Source organism: Symsagittifera roscoffensis, chromosome 10 (assembly GCF_963678635.1).
Source record: "Symsagittifera roscoffensis chromosome 10, txSymRosc1.1, whole genome shotgun sequence".
Lineage (NCBI taxonomy): Eukaryota > Metazoa > Xenacoelomorpha > Acoela > Convolutidae > Symsagittifera > Symsagittifera roscoffensis.
In genome coordinates, this window is record NC_087071.1 from 21,736,426 (window position 1) to 21,751,145 (window position 14,720).

Sequence of the window (14,720 nt, forward strand, 5' to 3'; positions counted from 1 at the left end):
TCTTGTAACTGCCACAAAAAAAAACTGAATTATTTCAATTCACCATCATATTATACATGCAATAAAATGTTTCAAACTCAGCCTGAAACACTTTTGACCTGAAATTCCGTCTGCTTGTTGTCCTCAACCTTAATTATAGTATAGGAATTGATCACAACTATGTTGACTTTTTGGTTTTATTTCTCCGCGAAAAAAATACTGACTTGACTATAATCTCTTGTGTTTCATTGGGTTTTCATTGACAATAATAATTGTAATAAGTTATTCTTAAGGACGGTTTGTTATACTGATAAGTTATTATAATTCAATTTTTACCGAGCACTGAACTTGAACGCACGCTGAAAACTTCACAGCCTGTCAGAAAAATCCGTATGAAAACTTTTCTAAATTTCATCCGAGCGATCACTTGTCAGTGAATTCAACTACACTGTTTTTATTTACAGAAGAAAGTTTACTAAAAATTGTTTTAAAGGAAAACGATCACCAAAATATGCTTGTAAACACCTAAGGTGTTAAAAAATAATTATTTTTTGTATTATAAATTTAATCATCAAGCTTCATTTTTAATTACTGAGAAAAATTTTCAAAATCGACGGATCAACATTTTCAAACGTTGTAGAATCTTCTGACTCTGACTGATACCTTTTTTTGTTTGTTGCAGTTTTTTATTAAGCTTCTGGAGGAGAAACCGTTAACAAAGTCGGTTGTGAGCCCAGATCTAAATGTTTTTGCTAATAGCTTGAGCAACTCGTAAAATTGGTAGTAAAAAAAGTAACCATTTTTTTTGAACTCTTCTGATTTCATCAAATCTTTTGGTCCAATTGATAATGCGTAACAGAGAATTGTATTGACTTTGCAAATTGAACAGAGTAGTTTTGTTGACAGTTTTAGAAATTAGGATTCCAGAGTGGAAGAGCACATGAATGAAAGAGTGTATTGAAAAACTCCATCAACAATTTTTGCTTAGATGTTTCAATGAGGAGTACATAATTGAAATAAACTTGCTCGAGCTCTCTCTCAAGTCTGTCGCGCAATGGTCTAAAAAATTACCTTTTTTGTCAATATTGACGACTAAATATTTAGCAGTGCTTTTGGGGTTAAGTGAAGTTCTATCCCAAACTGTGGTAGGGAAATCCGATTTCCAGTTTGTTATCATGAATGAAGTTTTTTTAAAAAGTCGTTTTGGTAGCATTCATCCGTTTTTTATTTTCAACTTGGTCCTCTTTAAGTAAATCTCTGTTAGTTAGTCTGTCGCTTGCATTTGCATCATTCGCAAACAGAATTATATTATTACTGTTAACTGTGACTCTTAAATCGTTTAAAAAATGATGAAATATGACATGTCTTAATATCGAACACTGGAGCTCTCCGCACTTTAGGTTTTTAATACTGGAATCTTGATTGTAAAAGACTAGAAATTGCTTTCATTCAGACAGATAGGATTTTAAAAAGTCGTTGACTGTCTTTGGCCGGCTGTCCTTCTAACATTTTTGTACTAGAAAAGATTGATTGAGTCAATGATTGAAAGAATTGATTGAAGTAGAAAAACTGAATTTGAACTCTATTGATGATCCTTTTGACAAAAGTTTTGCATTCTAATAATATGTACTGGCAAATATGGTGTATCGACTAGCAGAAAGATCGACAAATGAAAGACAAGGATTCTAAGTTTCGTACTCTTATGTTTCCCATAAACGAATTCTTGGTGTTGTTTTTCTTCCGACAAATTTGCCATCAAAAAATGTTTGTCGAGAAGCGTAACATTTCTTTTGATAGTGGATCAGTCGAATCGGCATATAGTAGTCAAGCATTAGGCTATTGGACAAAGGCCAATGACCCGCTCGCTTATTTTTACTTTGCTATTTTCAACCGCTGAAGTTTGAGATCTGAAACTGTCGATAAGGTTTTGATAATTTTTTTTTGTGAAAGTAAAAAGAAAAAAATCAATTATTCGCAACATTCCACATAGAAACTATTTTTGAAAAACTCTGATGTTGAGGACATAACAGACGAGCCCTGATATAATATCAGTCTGAATACATATACCACAAACTGTTCCGTCTGAGTAATGCAATAAAAAAATTTAAATAATTGAGCTAAACCCAGGCCATAACTTAATAAAACTGAGTAAACTGATAGTCACTCAAAATCAACAATTAGTTTATTCAATTCAAAATTTCTTCAAATAACATCAAAAATTGCAAAAATGTAATAAATACAAAAAATTTGCAATGAGTCGTTGAAAAAAAAACAATGTTCTCTTTTATCTTTAAGAAAAACGTTCTGTTATCCTCCAGCAGCTATGGCAAAAAATCTACTCCTAACTTTGAATTGTCAGCTCCTAGCAAAAAAGAACAAGGAAAGCTGGTTGCTGTGCAAGTACCACAGAATGTTTCTTCAAGTTAGTGTCTTTGCTTGTACGTCGTAAGAGTTTAGTGCTATACAAACGTGTAGAAATTTAGTGAAATAGGCATAAGGTCAACAATTTCTACAAAAAAAACAAAAGATTTTAAAAAATTTCCAGGTTTTTTTGCACTCTAAAAGGCTCCCAAAAATATATATTATTTTTTTGCCTATTTTGTGATTTTCTTTCATAACAAACGTTACGTGATCGGTTCACTCGTTCGATTATAGCCGATTTTTGTGCAAGTAGCACAGAATGTTCCCACCATAGATAGCCTAAGTAGAGAGACAAAAAATCAAAAACTTTCAAATCGGTTTTTCTTGAAACTGCGAATTTTTTAAAGAAGTTTTAAATGTCGCCCGAATCGCGACTGAAAGGGCTCTAATATGATATATCACTCAAAACAGTCCGTTGATTATTTGTATTGCCTAATTTCACATGGGAAAAAAACTAAAACAACTTTGTATACAAAGCTCATCCCCATTTTCAATGGTCGGAACAGAAATAACAAAAGATTGGTTAAAAAAACTCATTTTTTTCACCATATTCTTTCTGAGGTATCAAAATTATACTGAACGCTTAGTTTTTTTGCATAAGTAAAATGATCGAGGGCTTGGGCATTTTGAATTTTTCAATTGTGATAAATTTTCAATGGATAACTTAAAACCACCACATAGACATTAGCTGCACAAATAATTTTTTGGTTATTTAAGTAAATCATCTAATCAGATTTCGGTTTTGACAATTGCTCAAGGAAAAACTTAGGTTAGACCACGGTTTTTTCCAATTTTTGTGTCCAGGTTCTAAACAGTTTTTTTCATATAATCCAGCGATCAAATGCAACCGACGCCGAGGATAGTAACACAAGCTGTTGAAACAATTTTTAACGTAATCAAAAGTGATGCCAAGAGCCTAAACTTTGGAAAAAGGTCAACCCTAAGTTCTATAAGTGCAAGCGCAAAATTTGTCGGGGCTCCGAAAACATTCCAAACTGAATTTTGTCAAAATATTCGATTTTCTCAAATTGCCACTATTCAGATTTATTTTTGTCACCTGACTAAGTTCTCCTAGATCAAGCTTGTGCTTGTGAATTGCATCTTCACCTCTTGGTAAAGTATGATAGTTGGGTCCCAAAAATTTAGATGGGTCCCAGAAGAAATTTTTTTAGGCCTTAAAGTCTTCGAAAACATGGTTCGCATTTGTTTATTTGTGCTTTGGAAGTTTTCACAAAAATGCCTGACCCATTTTTCATACTTGCTTTTTCTTGGGGCATAAATATCATACTTGTACCGTCCTCTATTTTTTATTAGTGATCAGAGGCGGATCTAGGGTTTTCTCGAGGGGGGCGGGTTTTCAAAAATTTTCGAAAATTTTGTCAACCTTTTACCTTTTTTTTTCGGTCGTCCGATCGACCAAATAGATTTTCCCAGATCGAGCTCTCCCAAAGCACTAACAAGACCCTGTTTTGGCCAAATTTTCTGCGCCGCAGGCACAATTTTGAAAAACAGGCCAAAAAACGCGTTTTAGGCACTTTTTAGAAAATTCTGACCAACAAAATTGCGTTTTTTTGGCGCGCGCTCCCACCTCAAAGCAAGTATATATTGGCGCACATGGTGCCTTTAGAAAATTTTTAGGGTCCGTCACTAAATATGGATATCTCAAAAGAGTACAAAGGGGGAACCCTTTGGGTCGGCAGGGGGTCTAATCCCTGAGGAAAAAAGGCGTCCGCCCCCGCCCCCCCCCCTAAATCCGCCCCTGTTAGTGATACACAAACTAAGTGATACACATTTGTAAATTACGCTGCAGCATGCATCTAGTTGATTGCACGTTCACCCCATTTTCTATTCTTTTAAGTGGTAAATCTCTTTTTTTATTTCTGATCATTTGATATTGGATGTTTGCACGGCTTTATTTTGATTTTTATCAGTTGGTCTTCAAATAAGTGTGATTTTTTAAAGTTAAGATTAAGTGGTTAAATGATTATTTCTAAAACGTAGAGCAACTTAGTTCGCAAAACTGTTTTTTGTATATCATATTTCGTTTGTGACCTACAGGACCATTTTTCGCCTATTATATATATATTTTTTTTATATATATTTATTTTTTTATATTTTGCAAAAACTTCAGCCGAAAAGTTTCCAAAAGAAAATGAAAAAGTTTGATTTAGAGGCAAAACAAATGAGTGTGTTTCAAAATGGAGTCATTCCCAATTCAAAATTATCAGTTGGCGCTGAAAAACCGTTGAAAATTCTTCTGACCACTAGGTTGATTTGCTAATTTGAAAGCCAATTTCGCCATTGGTCGAGCAATATGAATAAATCTATAAAACGAATTTTTTGGTCATCATACTGAAGTGTTTATGCGACCTAAAAGTATCATTATATCAAACAAACGGGGAAAAACTGTTTTTTTGGGGAAGTGTTTTGGTCCGACCACGTCACTAAAGGACGGTGAAAAACAATGGCGAAAGTTGATTAATTCCACTTGATTTTCATTTATTTTCACTGCACTGATAAAACTTGTCAGAAGTCAAATTTGGTTTCATAAAACAACCCTTTGAGCCATAATTTGGCTACGATGAAAATAATTTCTAGAAATTACTGATCTGGATTTTTTAAATTGTCAAGAACAAATATGCTTAACGCTTGATGATCGTTAAATTGATGGAGTCCTTTTCAGTTTTTTTTTTAATCTTTTCATGCTAATTCTTAGCTAGAAACTATGTATATAACGTGTATTTTTCAGTTAAAACTAACCCATTTATTAAGTAGTACCAAAACAAGCTTAAAAGAAATAATTTTGAAAAGTATATGATGAGTGAAAAAACATTTGCTCATTTTTTTCTTGCTTAGGGTCGGATAACAAACTGTTACTCTTGTTTTTCGTACATAACTGTATGAAAATTTTTTGGTTTCATAATTGCAGCCAAAATAAAAGTGCTAGATGTATCTTTCTATAGTGTGAAAAAAACGTTACTGATTTCACTATCAAAACTCTTATTTTATAAAAACAATTTCTATCCAACAGTAGATAAAGACTTGCAATAGGAATTATTCTGCCGGCTAGGAGACACCGGGAAAACAGGAAAAGTCTGCGTCAACCATTCATTGAAATAGTAGTCTTTTTTGTAATTTTTTTAATGAAACTTATAATAAAAAGCATTATCATTTGCTGAGCTCACTATCATTTTCTCAGCCAAAAAAATTGAGAATAGATTTTTTCAGAGAATGAAGTAAGTTGACAAATCGGTCGAAATCGATTTTTTTTATTTTTGAGCAATAAATTTTATTTCCTGGAAACATTTCATCTGGAGAAGTTCTATGTGTCACTATAGTTCCCTGATCGGAGTGATATCAGAGTAAATGTTGGTTTTTATTGTAGGTTTGAGTATTCTGGTGCAAAGTGTTTCAATTTTTTGCGAATTTCAAAATTCATTGTTAAAGCAATTGATACTGACTTTCTTATCCGTTGAATCTACTACTATTAATGAAAGCTGGTTTCTCTGAAAAACAGTTGAGGGTTTCGCGCCAATCTCACCATTGTTAAAGTATCAGATTGTAGATTCCGCTGCAAGAATTAAATGAAAGAATGCTCTCTATTCTTGAATCTGAGACAAAGCTTTTTCTTTTTTGTTTTAGACTCTACAGACAAATTTGCGTTGAGCACAATAAACATAAGTATTGCGTAGTTCCCGCATCCAAATTGAGGCGTAAACAATTGATTATACCGAAATGTTTTGTTGATTTTTTGACAATTATACTTGATTCTAGCTACCAAAATTAGGGTTTTAAGGATTTATAATCGTGATATTTTTTCCAAGAGACTATAATTGATTACAATTGATAATAGTTCATCCAAAAAACTGTTTAAATCAATTATTGTCGGTTATAATTTCTCATTTTTTGCAAATTTTGCTACACCTAAAATTAGTTTTGATTTTATCCAATGAGCAATTTTTTTGTCAAAAAAATCTCCAGACAGCGAGATGTCTTGTCACACTTTTGTTCTTCTGAACACAGAGTTTTACCACGAAATAAAACTTTCATAGAGATCCTTTCTTTTTAGTTGAAAGGTTCCCGCGGTAGGTGAAAAATAAAATATTTCGAAAAAAATCTTGAAACTAAAACAATCCGCTGATATCTTGGTGGTTAAAAGACTAAGAAGCTCATCAAAAAAACTTCAATGAAGATATAAACAAAGAAAAAAGATAAATAATTAAATATGAATTTCAATTGATTTGAAAACCTTCAACAAAAGTTTTCTCATTTTTCACTTAAGTCTACACTAGGGTACACCAACATCTACAAAAGGCATAAAATATAGCAATTCAGATGCAAAGTAGAAGATCAAAAATTGCAAAAAAAGGGATTTTTATTTTTAGTCGGTTTTAATCGATTATAACGGGTTTTTTCTGCTCAACACATGAATTGAAGCTTAGCAAAAAACAATAAAAAAAAATTAATTAATCTAATTTAAAAATAATCAATTATTATCAAAAATGATCAATTATAATTGCATCGAAAAGTAGATGAATTAAAAATTGAGTACAATCGATTAAAATATATTATAGTGCGTTATATTTCATTTTTAAAAGAAAAATTATAACCAATTATTAATCAATTTTTAGTCAATTTCAGTACGACTGGTACTAAAATCATAACATAATCGATTTTTAAGGCTTGAAACTAGATGCCGGTTTTGAATTATTGTTATTATAAGTTTTTATAGTATAGAGATATTGCGAAGTTATAAGTTAAAAAGACTTGTGCCCAATAATAATAGTTATCATGATTATTTTTTACTTTTTCTGGAACAAGCATAGTTCTTATTTAACGTCAATTGAACGACGTGATTCTTGGCTCAGGAAAATCTTTAAAAAACTACGTAAAATTGCTTTCTATCCAATGAATGCTTGGCGCAATTTTACCTGGCGCAGATTATGTCAAAGGTTTACAAATTTTCAGTTTAATACCTGTTAACAATAAAAAATTATCTTCATATTTTGCTTTTCAGTGAAAAACAGCAGTATTCATCTGGCCCAGTTCAAAATGGAGAAGATCGTTCTGACCAACCAGACTTTTTCTTTCTCTACAGGGTCGTTCATCCAATTGCAAGTCAATTTCCACCTCAAACGAGATTTGTTGTTCTTCATTCTACAGAGCTATGTTCCTTCTACATTTATTGTCATGTGTTCATGGGTGAGTAACTCTATTTTTGTACTTTATGTGTCAGAAATAGAATTCAGTAGATAAATCGTGAAGAAGTGGTTACGTCTATGCCTCTCAAACCACAGGTCGGATGTTCGAGGCACATCAGCGGTTATCCGTGAGAAGCTGAACAACACGAATGTTGGTCCTTTCCCTTGTGGAAAAAATTTCTTAACTCCTCAAGAAAGATTTGATTGGTCAGATATAAAATTCTTGCGACTATTAATGAGTGGTTGGTCTTTTGAGTATTAAATCCTTTACGAGTATTCTATGCCTAAAAACAGTTAAGCAAACTACAAAACCAACACCAAAAAAGTTATGATCCCAAGGTTATAAAACGTTATTAATTTCGACATATTCATTTTCATTTATTTGTTTTATGTTTTCCGGGGCAAGTGGCCAATTTGAGTGAACTTAAATTTTGTTTTTTTTTTGTGTAAGGTTTTTTTTTTGCTTTTGATATAAAGTTAACTTCAATGAATCTTTTTTGCTCAAGACTTGAATCACTTGATGCGAATCATTACCTGTTACTGATGCTCGTTCGCTAAGAACCTTTTCTCGTTACAAACTGAAGCCTGCATTATCGAAAAAGATAATTTGAATATCTGCATAATCATATAGTGCTAAGCATAGTCAGCAGACTGTAGCGTGCCGAGGGGGGCGACCACCCTTCCCTCAACTCTGGCTGCTAAATTGTGGCTCCCTTTTGTATAACTTAATAACATCCATTTTTTGCTAACCAACCTAAAAATTTTTCTAAAGGCGCTTTGGGCGCCAATATGAATATTTTCGAGAGGAGAGCGCGCGCCAAAAAACGCAAATTTTTTATCAAAGTTTTCGAAAAATTCCTAAAACGCCTTTTTTGTCCTGTTTTTTTTCTTATTTAAAGGGGAATATAAAATTGTTCGACCTATAAAAAAAGGTAGGCAAAATTTTAAACATTTTTCGAAAAACCGCAACCCCTTAAAATAATTTCTGATTACGCCACTGCCAGCAGACCATCAGAAAAGTGCTAATGAATTAAATATACCAATAAAACGCTTAAAAAAGCAGGGAAATTTTTTTTGAACTTTGAGTTTCGAAGAAAAAATATATCGAGTTAAATAAAACTTTTGAAATTTATATTTTTCAAAAGATTATATAAATTTTACCTAATTAAAGAGTACTGGTTCTTTTCGTAATTATTCAACTACCCAGCGAAATATGAAACTAAAAGTCATTCAAGATATTTCAAGCTATTAGCTCTTTGTTTTAGGAGATTCATTAAGCAATTGAGTTTTGTTTGAAATAAAAAAAACAAAAAAAATAAGAGTGAAAAAAACTTAAACCAAGTCGATCAAAAAGGGTTATCTTGGAAGGTCTTGCAAATAAGAATTTTGAAAGGGGGAGGGTATTCTTGCAAGAACTTGCAAGATAAATTTCAAAAAATTACTTTTCACAAAAAGTTATGCAAGCCTCCAGTTGACAAAAAACACAAAGAATCGGTTGTTTATTTAAAATCGGAAAATACACAGAATGAATAATTTTTGAAAAAATTTTTGTATATATATAAATTTCGTAATAAAAAAAATTACAGATTGTGGTTACAATTATGCCTTTCAAATTAAAATGCTCAGCAATATATTGTTTAGATTTTATTCGGAATTAACCCATCTAGTTTTGCAATTCTAGCAGTTAGGAGTTAAACTTTTGTCAATTATGGCAAAACTTCAATCAATAGAAAGAGATATTTTGAATGCTGTGTTCACATAGGTAAAGTAATTAATTATTTTCACCTTACGCTTTGCGGCTATAGTTTTTCGTTGATTTGCTTAAGCATTCGAATGTTACCACTTGTTACTTGTTTTTCATCCTTCCTACGCAAACACTATAGGTTGTCTTTTGGGTATAGTGGATTTTTCCCACAAAAAAATCAGATTTTTTAAGATCTTGCTTTAAAATAGTTATCTTAGAAAAATCATCTTTCAAGATCTTGCAAAAATCTTGTCAAAGCTTCAAAAAAGATGCATCATCTTTAAAATAATCTGTAAGAGATTCTTGCTAGATCTTGCTAGTTTACTCCCTTGATCGACTCCCCATAGGACATTTTTTTGTCAAATTTTGATAAAATAAAAACAAGCGTTTTCTTCTTCATTCTGGGCCACCATAGATTCAACTGATTTTTTTTTACAAGGGAAAGGAACAACATACGAGCTGTTCAGCTGATTACGGAGATTTGTGCTGCGCCCCTGCTTAAAAATTAAATGTAAATTTTATTGATTTTTTTTGAGCTGGGTATGGTCAGCAAGCATGAAAAATGGTGGGCCTCGAACATCTCGATTAGGATTGTGAGACGCAACCATTCACCACCACTCGCCTAAATATCATCTGTCTGAGATGTGGTCTCTTTTAGGTTGCCTTCTGGATCAACAGAGAGGGAATACCGGGCAGAGCATGTCTATCAATCACTACCGTGCTAAGGTATTTTGATAATAATAATTTTGGTCAATGATTTCCAATCTAAGGCTATTATTATTAATTCACGTTTACTTTTTCCTCGTTCACAAAGACAGAGATTGGCAGGACGTCATTAAGCTGCAAATTTTTTTATTTTTGTAATTTTTTCATACCAAAAGTTTTTTATGAAACAAAAGCCTAGATTATACATTTTTGGACAAAGAAGGCGTCAATTGGGCAGTGATTTTCTATCCTCCAGGTAAATTTTTGTCACAATCAAATACATTTTAGGTCTAAAGGCGAGATATACAATAAAACTGATACTCAAACCTGATAGTCAAACCTTAACATTCACCTTAAACGTTGACCACGTATTAAATTTCCGAAAAAATCAAAGAAGGGAACTGGAAAAGAGCCAAACATGGCTTCTCGGACTTTTGTCGAAGATCACGTGTAGCCCATTCCTTGAGTTCGACCATGGTTCAACCACACATTGTATTTGACTTTTTGTTCGACAATGTTTCGACAACTTTGTGTTTTACTTTGTCGTCGACTATGTCGCGACCATACTTTGTGTTCGACTATGTTTGGACGAAACTTTAATTTCGACTTTGTGTTGGACCATGATCCAAAATAGTGATCTACTATGTTTCGACCACGGATTTTGGGCAGAACAGCATCCGTGTGTTCGAACGAATTCAGAAGAAACAGAAGAATTCGAACACTTTAATCCGGGTCGGTTCGTCACCCTTTCAAAATAGCGATGGTTTGCGCCAGGCAATAATTCGTACCAAACGACACTTTGTAGTTCTTAATTGCTAGTGGGGATAAGATATAGTGGGGGCATAAAGTGGTAGGCCAACAAGCCGAAAAGCCAACCAGTCGAAATTAAGATAACTATTCCAATAAGCCTAAAACTAATTTTATATGCAACTAAAGTTTGTCACAGCTGTTATGCAAATACTGCGTAATTTTGTTGTAGTAATCGTTTTTCTGGCGTAGTTTCGGCTTCAAGAAATGGCGGTCTTTTGAACACCAGGCGGGGTATAAATACCAGCATAAATGCCAAATTTAATGTGACACGGATTATGACACCAAAATGTGATTAGCTACCGGATTATGAATATTTTTAATAACAATTTGAAACCAATGCACAAATCGAAATTAAATGCATGAAAGCGAAGAGTTTCCTCAAAGAAAAATCAATTAGAAAAAAAAGTGTTTTAAAAGTACGACAGTTAAACGGATGAGAAGGAGCTTAAAAATGATCTGAAAATGAACACAAAATCCGTTTTGATTGGTTGCGAAATAGCTGAAATACGAAAATGACTTTTTGTATTTGTAGTCTCATCACTTTGATTGGCTCCACCAACGCCGAACTCCCAAACGTGTCCACAATCAAAGCACTCGACATCTACTTTGGCATCTGCTTCCTCTTTGTGTTTGGGGGTCTCTTTGAATTCGCTACAGTTGTCTATCTGGCCATGTTGGAGAAACAGGAAAAGGCGGAGATCAAAGCCAAACAGGACAAGGCTCAGGTAATTGCGAGGAAATTATGTAATCAGTGATCTATATTTAGGGATCTTCTTAATAATCTTTCTCCAAGAAAGGAGGATTTGTTAAGTACTCTCGCTGATGTTGTGATTCTTAGATTTTTTTGCGGCCGAGTTTGGGTAATTTCAGCCTGTCGCGGACGAATTTCAGAAACTTTTCTTCCAAATATCACTTCTCGGGCTTTCGGTTGAGATTATTGCTTCCAAGCCCGCGACTCATGTCCCAGTCTGTCGCGACGTTAAGTTCCGACTATCGCAACTCATTTTCAGACTTTTGTGATTTTTTTTTCAAACAACCACGACCCAAGTTCACTGTTTTAGTCTTTGTCCAGGCTATTACTTATCGGTCCCGAAATTAAAATGGCGCGACTGTGAAAGTCTAAAAAAGTCGAGTACCTCCGAATGTAGTGAAATTAGAATCTCATTAAAAAATTTTCACTGTTTTTTAGACGGGAGTCGTGTTTTACTTTACATTTTTTGTGTTTGACTTAAAGTTTGATTACCTTTAGCTGTTCTTGGATCTTTTTCCTCTTCCCAGCCCACTTCTCCCCCCCAAGTTTTACAAGCTCAATTCATTGTTCACTTTGCCTAGTTTCTTCAAAAAACGGCAGGCAGAATAATTATGCCATGAAAAACATATTTGGTTTTTATGTTTCTTGTAAAACAGCTAGTAATATCATAATATTGATACTCATGTCAGCATGTGAGGTAAATAAAAAGAGCCCTGATCAGAAAAGAAACCAATACTTCTCTCGTTTTAGACGGTAAAGAATAAATTAGTGAACACAGAAGGTTTTAGTAGATCAATTTTTTAGTAAAACTAAAGTTATTTGCCCTCTCATAGAGCTCATATGAGTGATCGGGACAATTGATCTGGAGTGCCAAAAATTGGCGGAAGTGACATTGAGACTAAAAAATGAAAGAAATTTCCTGGATTTTTTTTTAGTACCTCGGAGATTTTTCTGAGCAATACAAAAAATGCTTGTCACATAATTTTCATATATGGAATTTTCCATACACTCGTTGCCTGTATGAAATTTTACGATACGCACTTTGCTTGCATGTAAGTGTATGAAAATTAGTTTTCGTGTATGGAGGTCAACCACTTATCGATAATCGCACCTAAATAGTTCACATGATTTGTCTGCGAAACCACTCTCTTGTTAGTTTCAGGGTGAACCTTGTTTGAACTTTCATCAATTGAATTGCTGAAAACATAATGAATTTCGATTTGTTCATATCATCCATCAAATGTTGAGCTTAAAACGATTCACAACATAGTTCACAATAGTTTTGACATACCAAAAATTGGCTCCGACAGTGTAAACATAAAGTCACGAAAATTGAGACATAGGGTGGCGAAAGTCTCGACATGCAAAAATTTGGTTGCAAAATTTTAGGGATGAAGTCGCGAAGGCCCTATACCTGCTGCTAAAGCTTGTTAAAAGCTAATTAAACATCAAATCTGTTTTAGCCCAGCCATTCTATTCTGTTCAATTTCAACCAGTAGCGGGTTTAGGGGGAGCGGACCCCCCCTCCCTCAGGGATTCGACCCCATGCCGATACCCAAAGGGTTCCCCTTAGTACTATTTTGATATATCCACTTTTGGCTGACTGACCCTAGAAGTTTTCTGAAGGCGCCTTTGGCGCCAAAATATACTAATTTTGAGGATGGAGCGCGTCAAAAACTTCCAAAAAGTGCCTAAAAACGCCTTTTCTGGCCTATTTTATCAAAAATTAGCATACGACACACGGCGCAACTTTCACGACATAAAATTTTGTTGTGACTATGCAAGTTGCGTCTTGATTGAACACGGCACGATTTTCTAAGTTTGGACATAAAGTTTGGGTCCTCGAACCGACCCTCAAAAACACATAGGTGCGAAGTGCCCATGTTAGTTCAAAAGTCTTAGTTTTTATATTTTTGGCCTTTTTATTTACTCTAAGTTATGTGTGGATTTCGATTTGTAGGCGTACATGGATGGACTTCAGAGCAAGAGGGAGGCACAGTTGATGAGTGAGATCGCAGACTCATTCTCCGTCAACATTCCCCACAGAATCAGCACCACCACCTCCCCCACACCGCTGGAACTGTCCTCACAGGCACTGTCTGTACTGGGTAAATACAGCCAAATAAAATTCCAATAAAGGGTTCAAGCAGGCGCGGATCTAGGAATTTCTCGGGGGGGGGGGCGGATTTTCAAAAAATTTTTGAAAATTTTGTCGACCTTTTTTTAGGTCGACCAAAATGATTTTCTGAGTTCTCCCAAACCACTTTAAAGACCCTAATTTGACCAACTTTTCTGCGCCGCAAAAAAGTTTTTGAAAAAGCCAAAAAAGGCGTTTTAGGCATTTTTTGGAAAATTTCGACCAAAAAATTGGCGCGCGAAATTAGTATGGATTGGCACCAAAGGCGCCTTTAGAAAATTTTTCCAAAAACAGATATCTCAAAATAGTACAAAGGGGGATCCTTTGGGTCGACAGGGGGTCGAATCCTTAAATGAAGTGCGTCCGCCTCCCCTCCCCCCCCCTAAATCCGCTACTGGGTTCAAGTATGATCATAGGGTGTGGTCTCTAGCGAACAAGTATGAAAATCAATCGGAAAATCAATTTGGTCGACCTAAAAAAAGCCAAAATTTTCAAAAATTGAAATTTCCCCCACTCCCCCCTCGAGAAAATCCTAGATTCGTCCCTGTACTTAATTACCAAGCAGGGGCTGATTTAGGGGGGCGGGGGGGGGGGGGGGGCTATCACCTCCCTCTCAGAGAATCGTCCCCCTGCCGACCCAAAGGGTCCCCCCTTGGTACTTTTTAAGAAATTCATTTTTGGCAAATCGACCCTAAAATTTTTCTAAAGGCGCCTTTGGCGCCAATATATACTCATTTTGAGGGGAAGCGCACGCCAAAAAAAAACGCAATTTTTTTGTCAAAATTTTCTAAAAAGTGCCCAAAAACGGCTTTTTTGACCTGTTTTTCAAAAATTTGCCTGCGGCGCAGAAAATTGGGCCAAAACAGTGTCTTTTTAGCGCTTTAGGAGATCAGTTTGGTCGACCTTAAAAAAAGGTTGTCAAAATTTTCGAAAGTTTTCTTAAAAATCCCCCCCCCTCGAGAAAATCCTAGA

At 34.5% G+C, this 14,720-nt stretch overlaps 1 protein-coding gene across 3 annotated transcripts in view; it reads left to right on the forward strand.

The window, feature by feature from the left end:
* The window catches only part of LOC134855183 (gamma-aminobutyric acid receptor subunit pi-like), a 28,251-nt gene that overhangs the window by 9,792 nt on the left and 3,739 nt on the right, over nt 1–14,720 (forward strand). For all 3 annotated transcript variants that reach the window (XM_063871614.1, XM_063871615.1, XM_063871616.1), the window contains 4 exons: nt 7,418–7,602; nt 10,004–10,071; nt 11,393–11,585; nt 13,572–13,719. In XM_063871614.1, the coding sequence (XP_063727684.1) occupies nt 7,418–7,602; nt 10,004–10,071; nt 11,393–11,585; nt 13,572–13,719 (594 nt within the window). The remainder of the gene's footprint in view (nt 1–7,417; nt 7,603–10,003; nt 10,072–11,392; nt 11,586–13,571; nt 13,720–14,720) is intronic.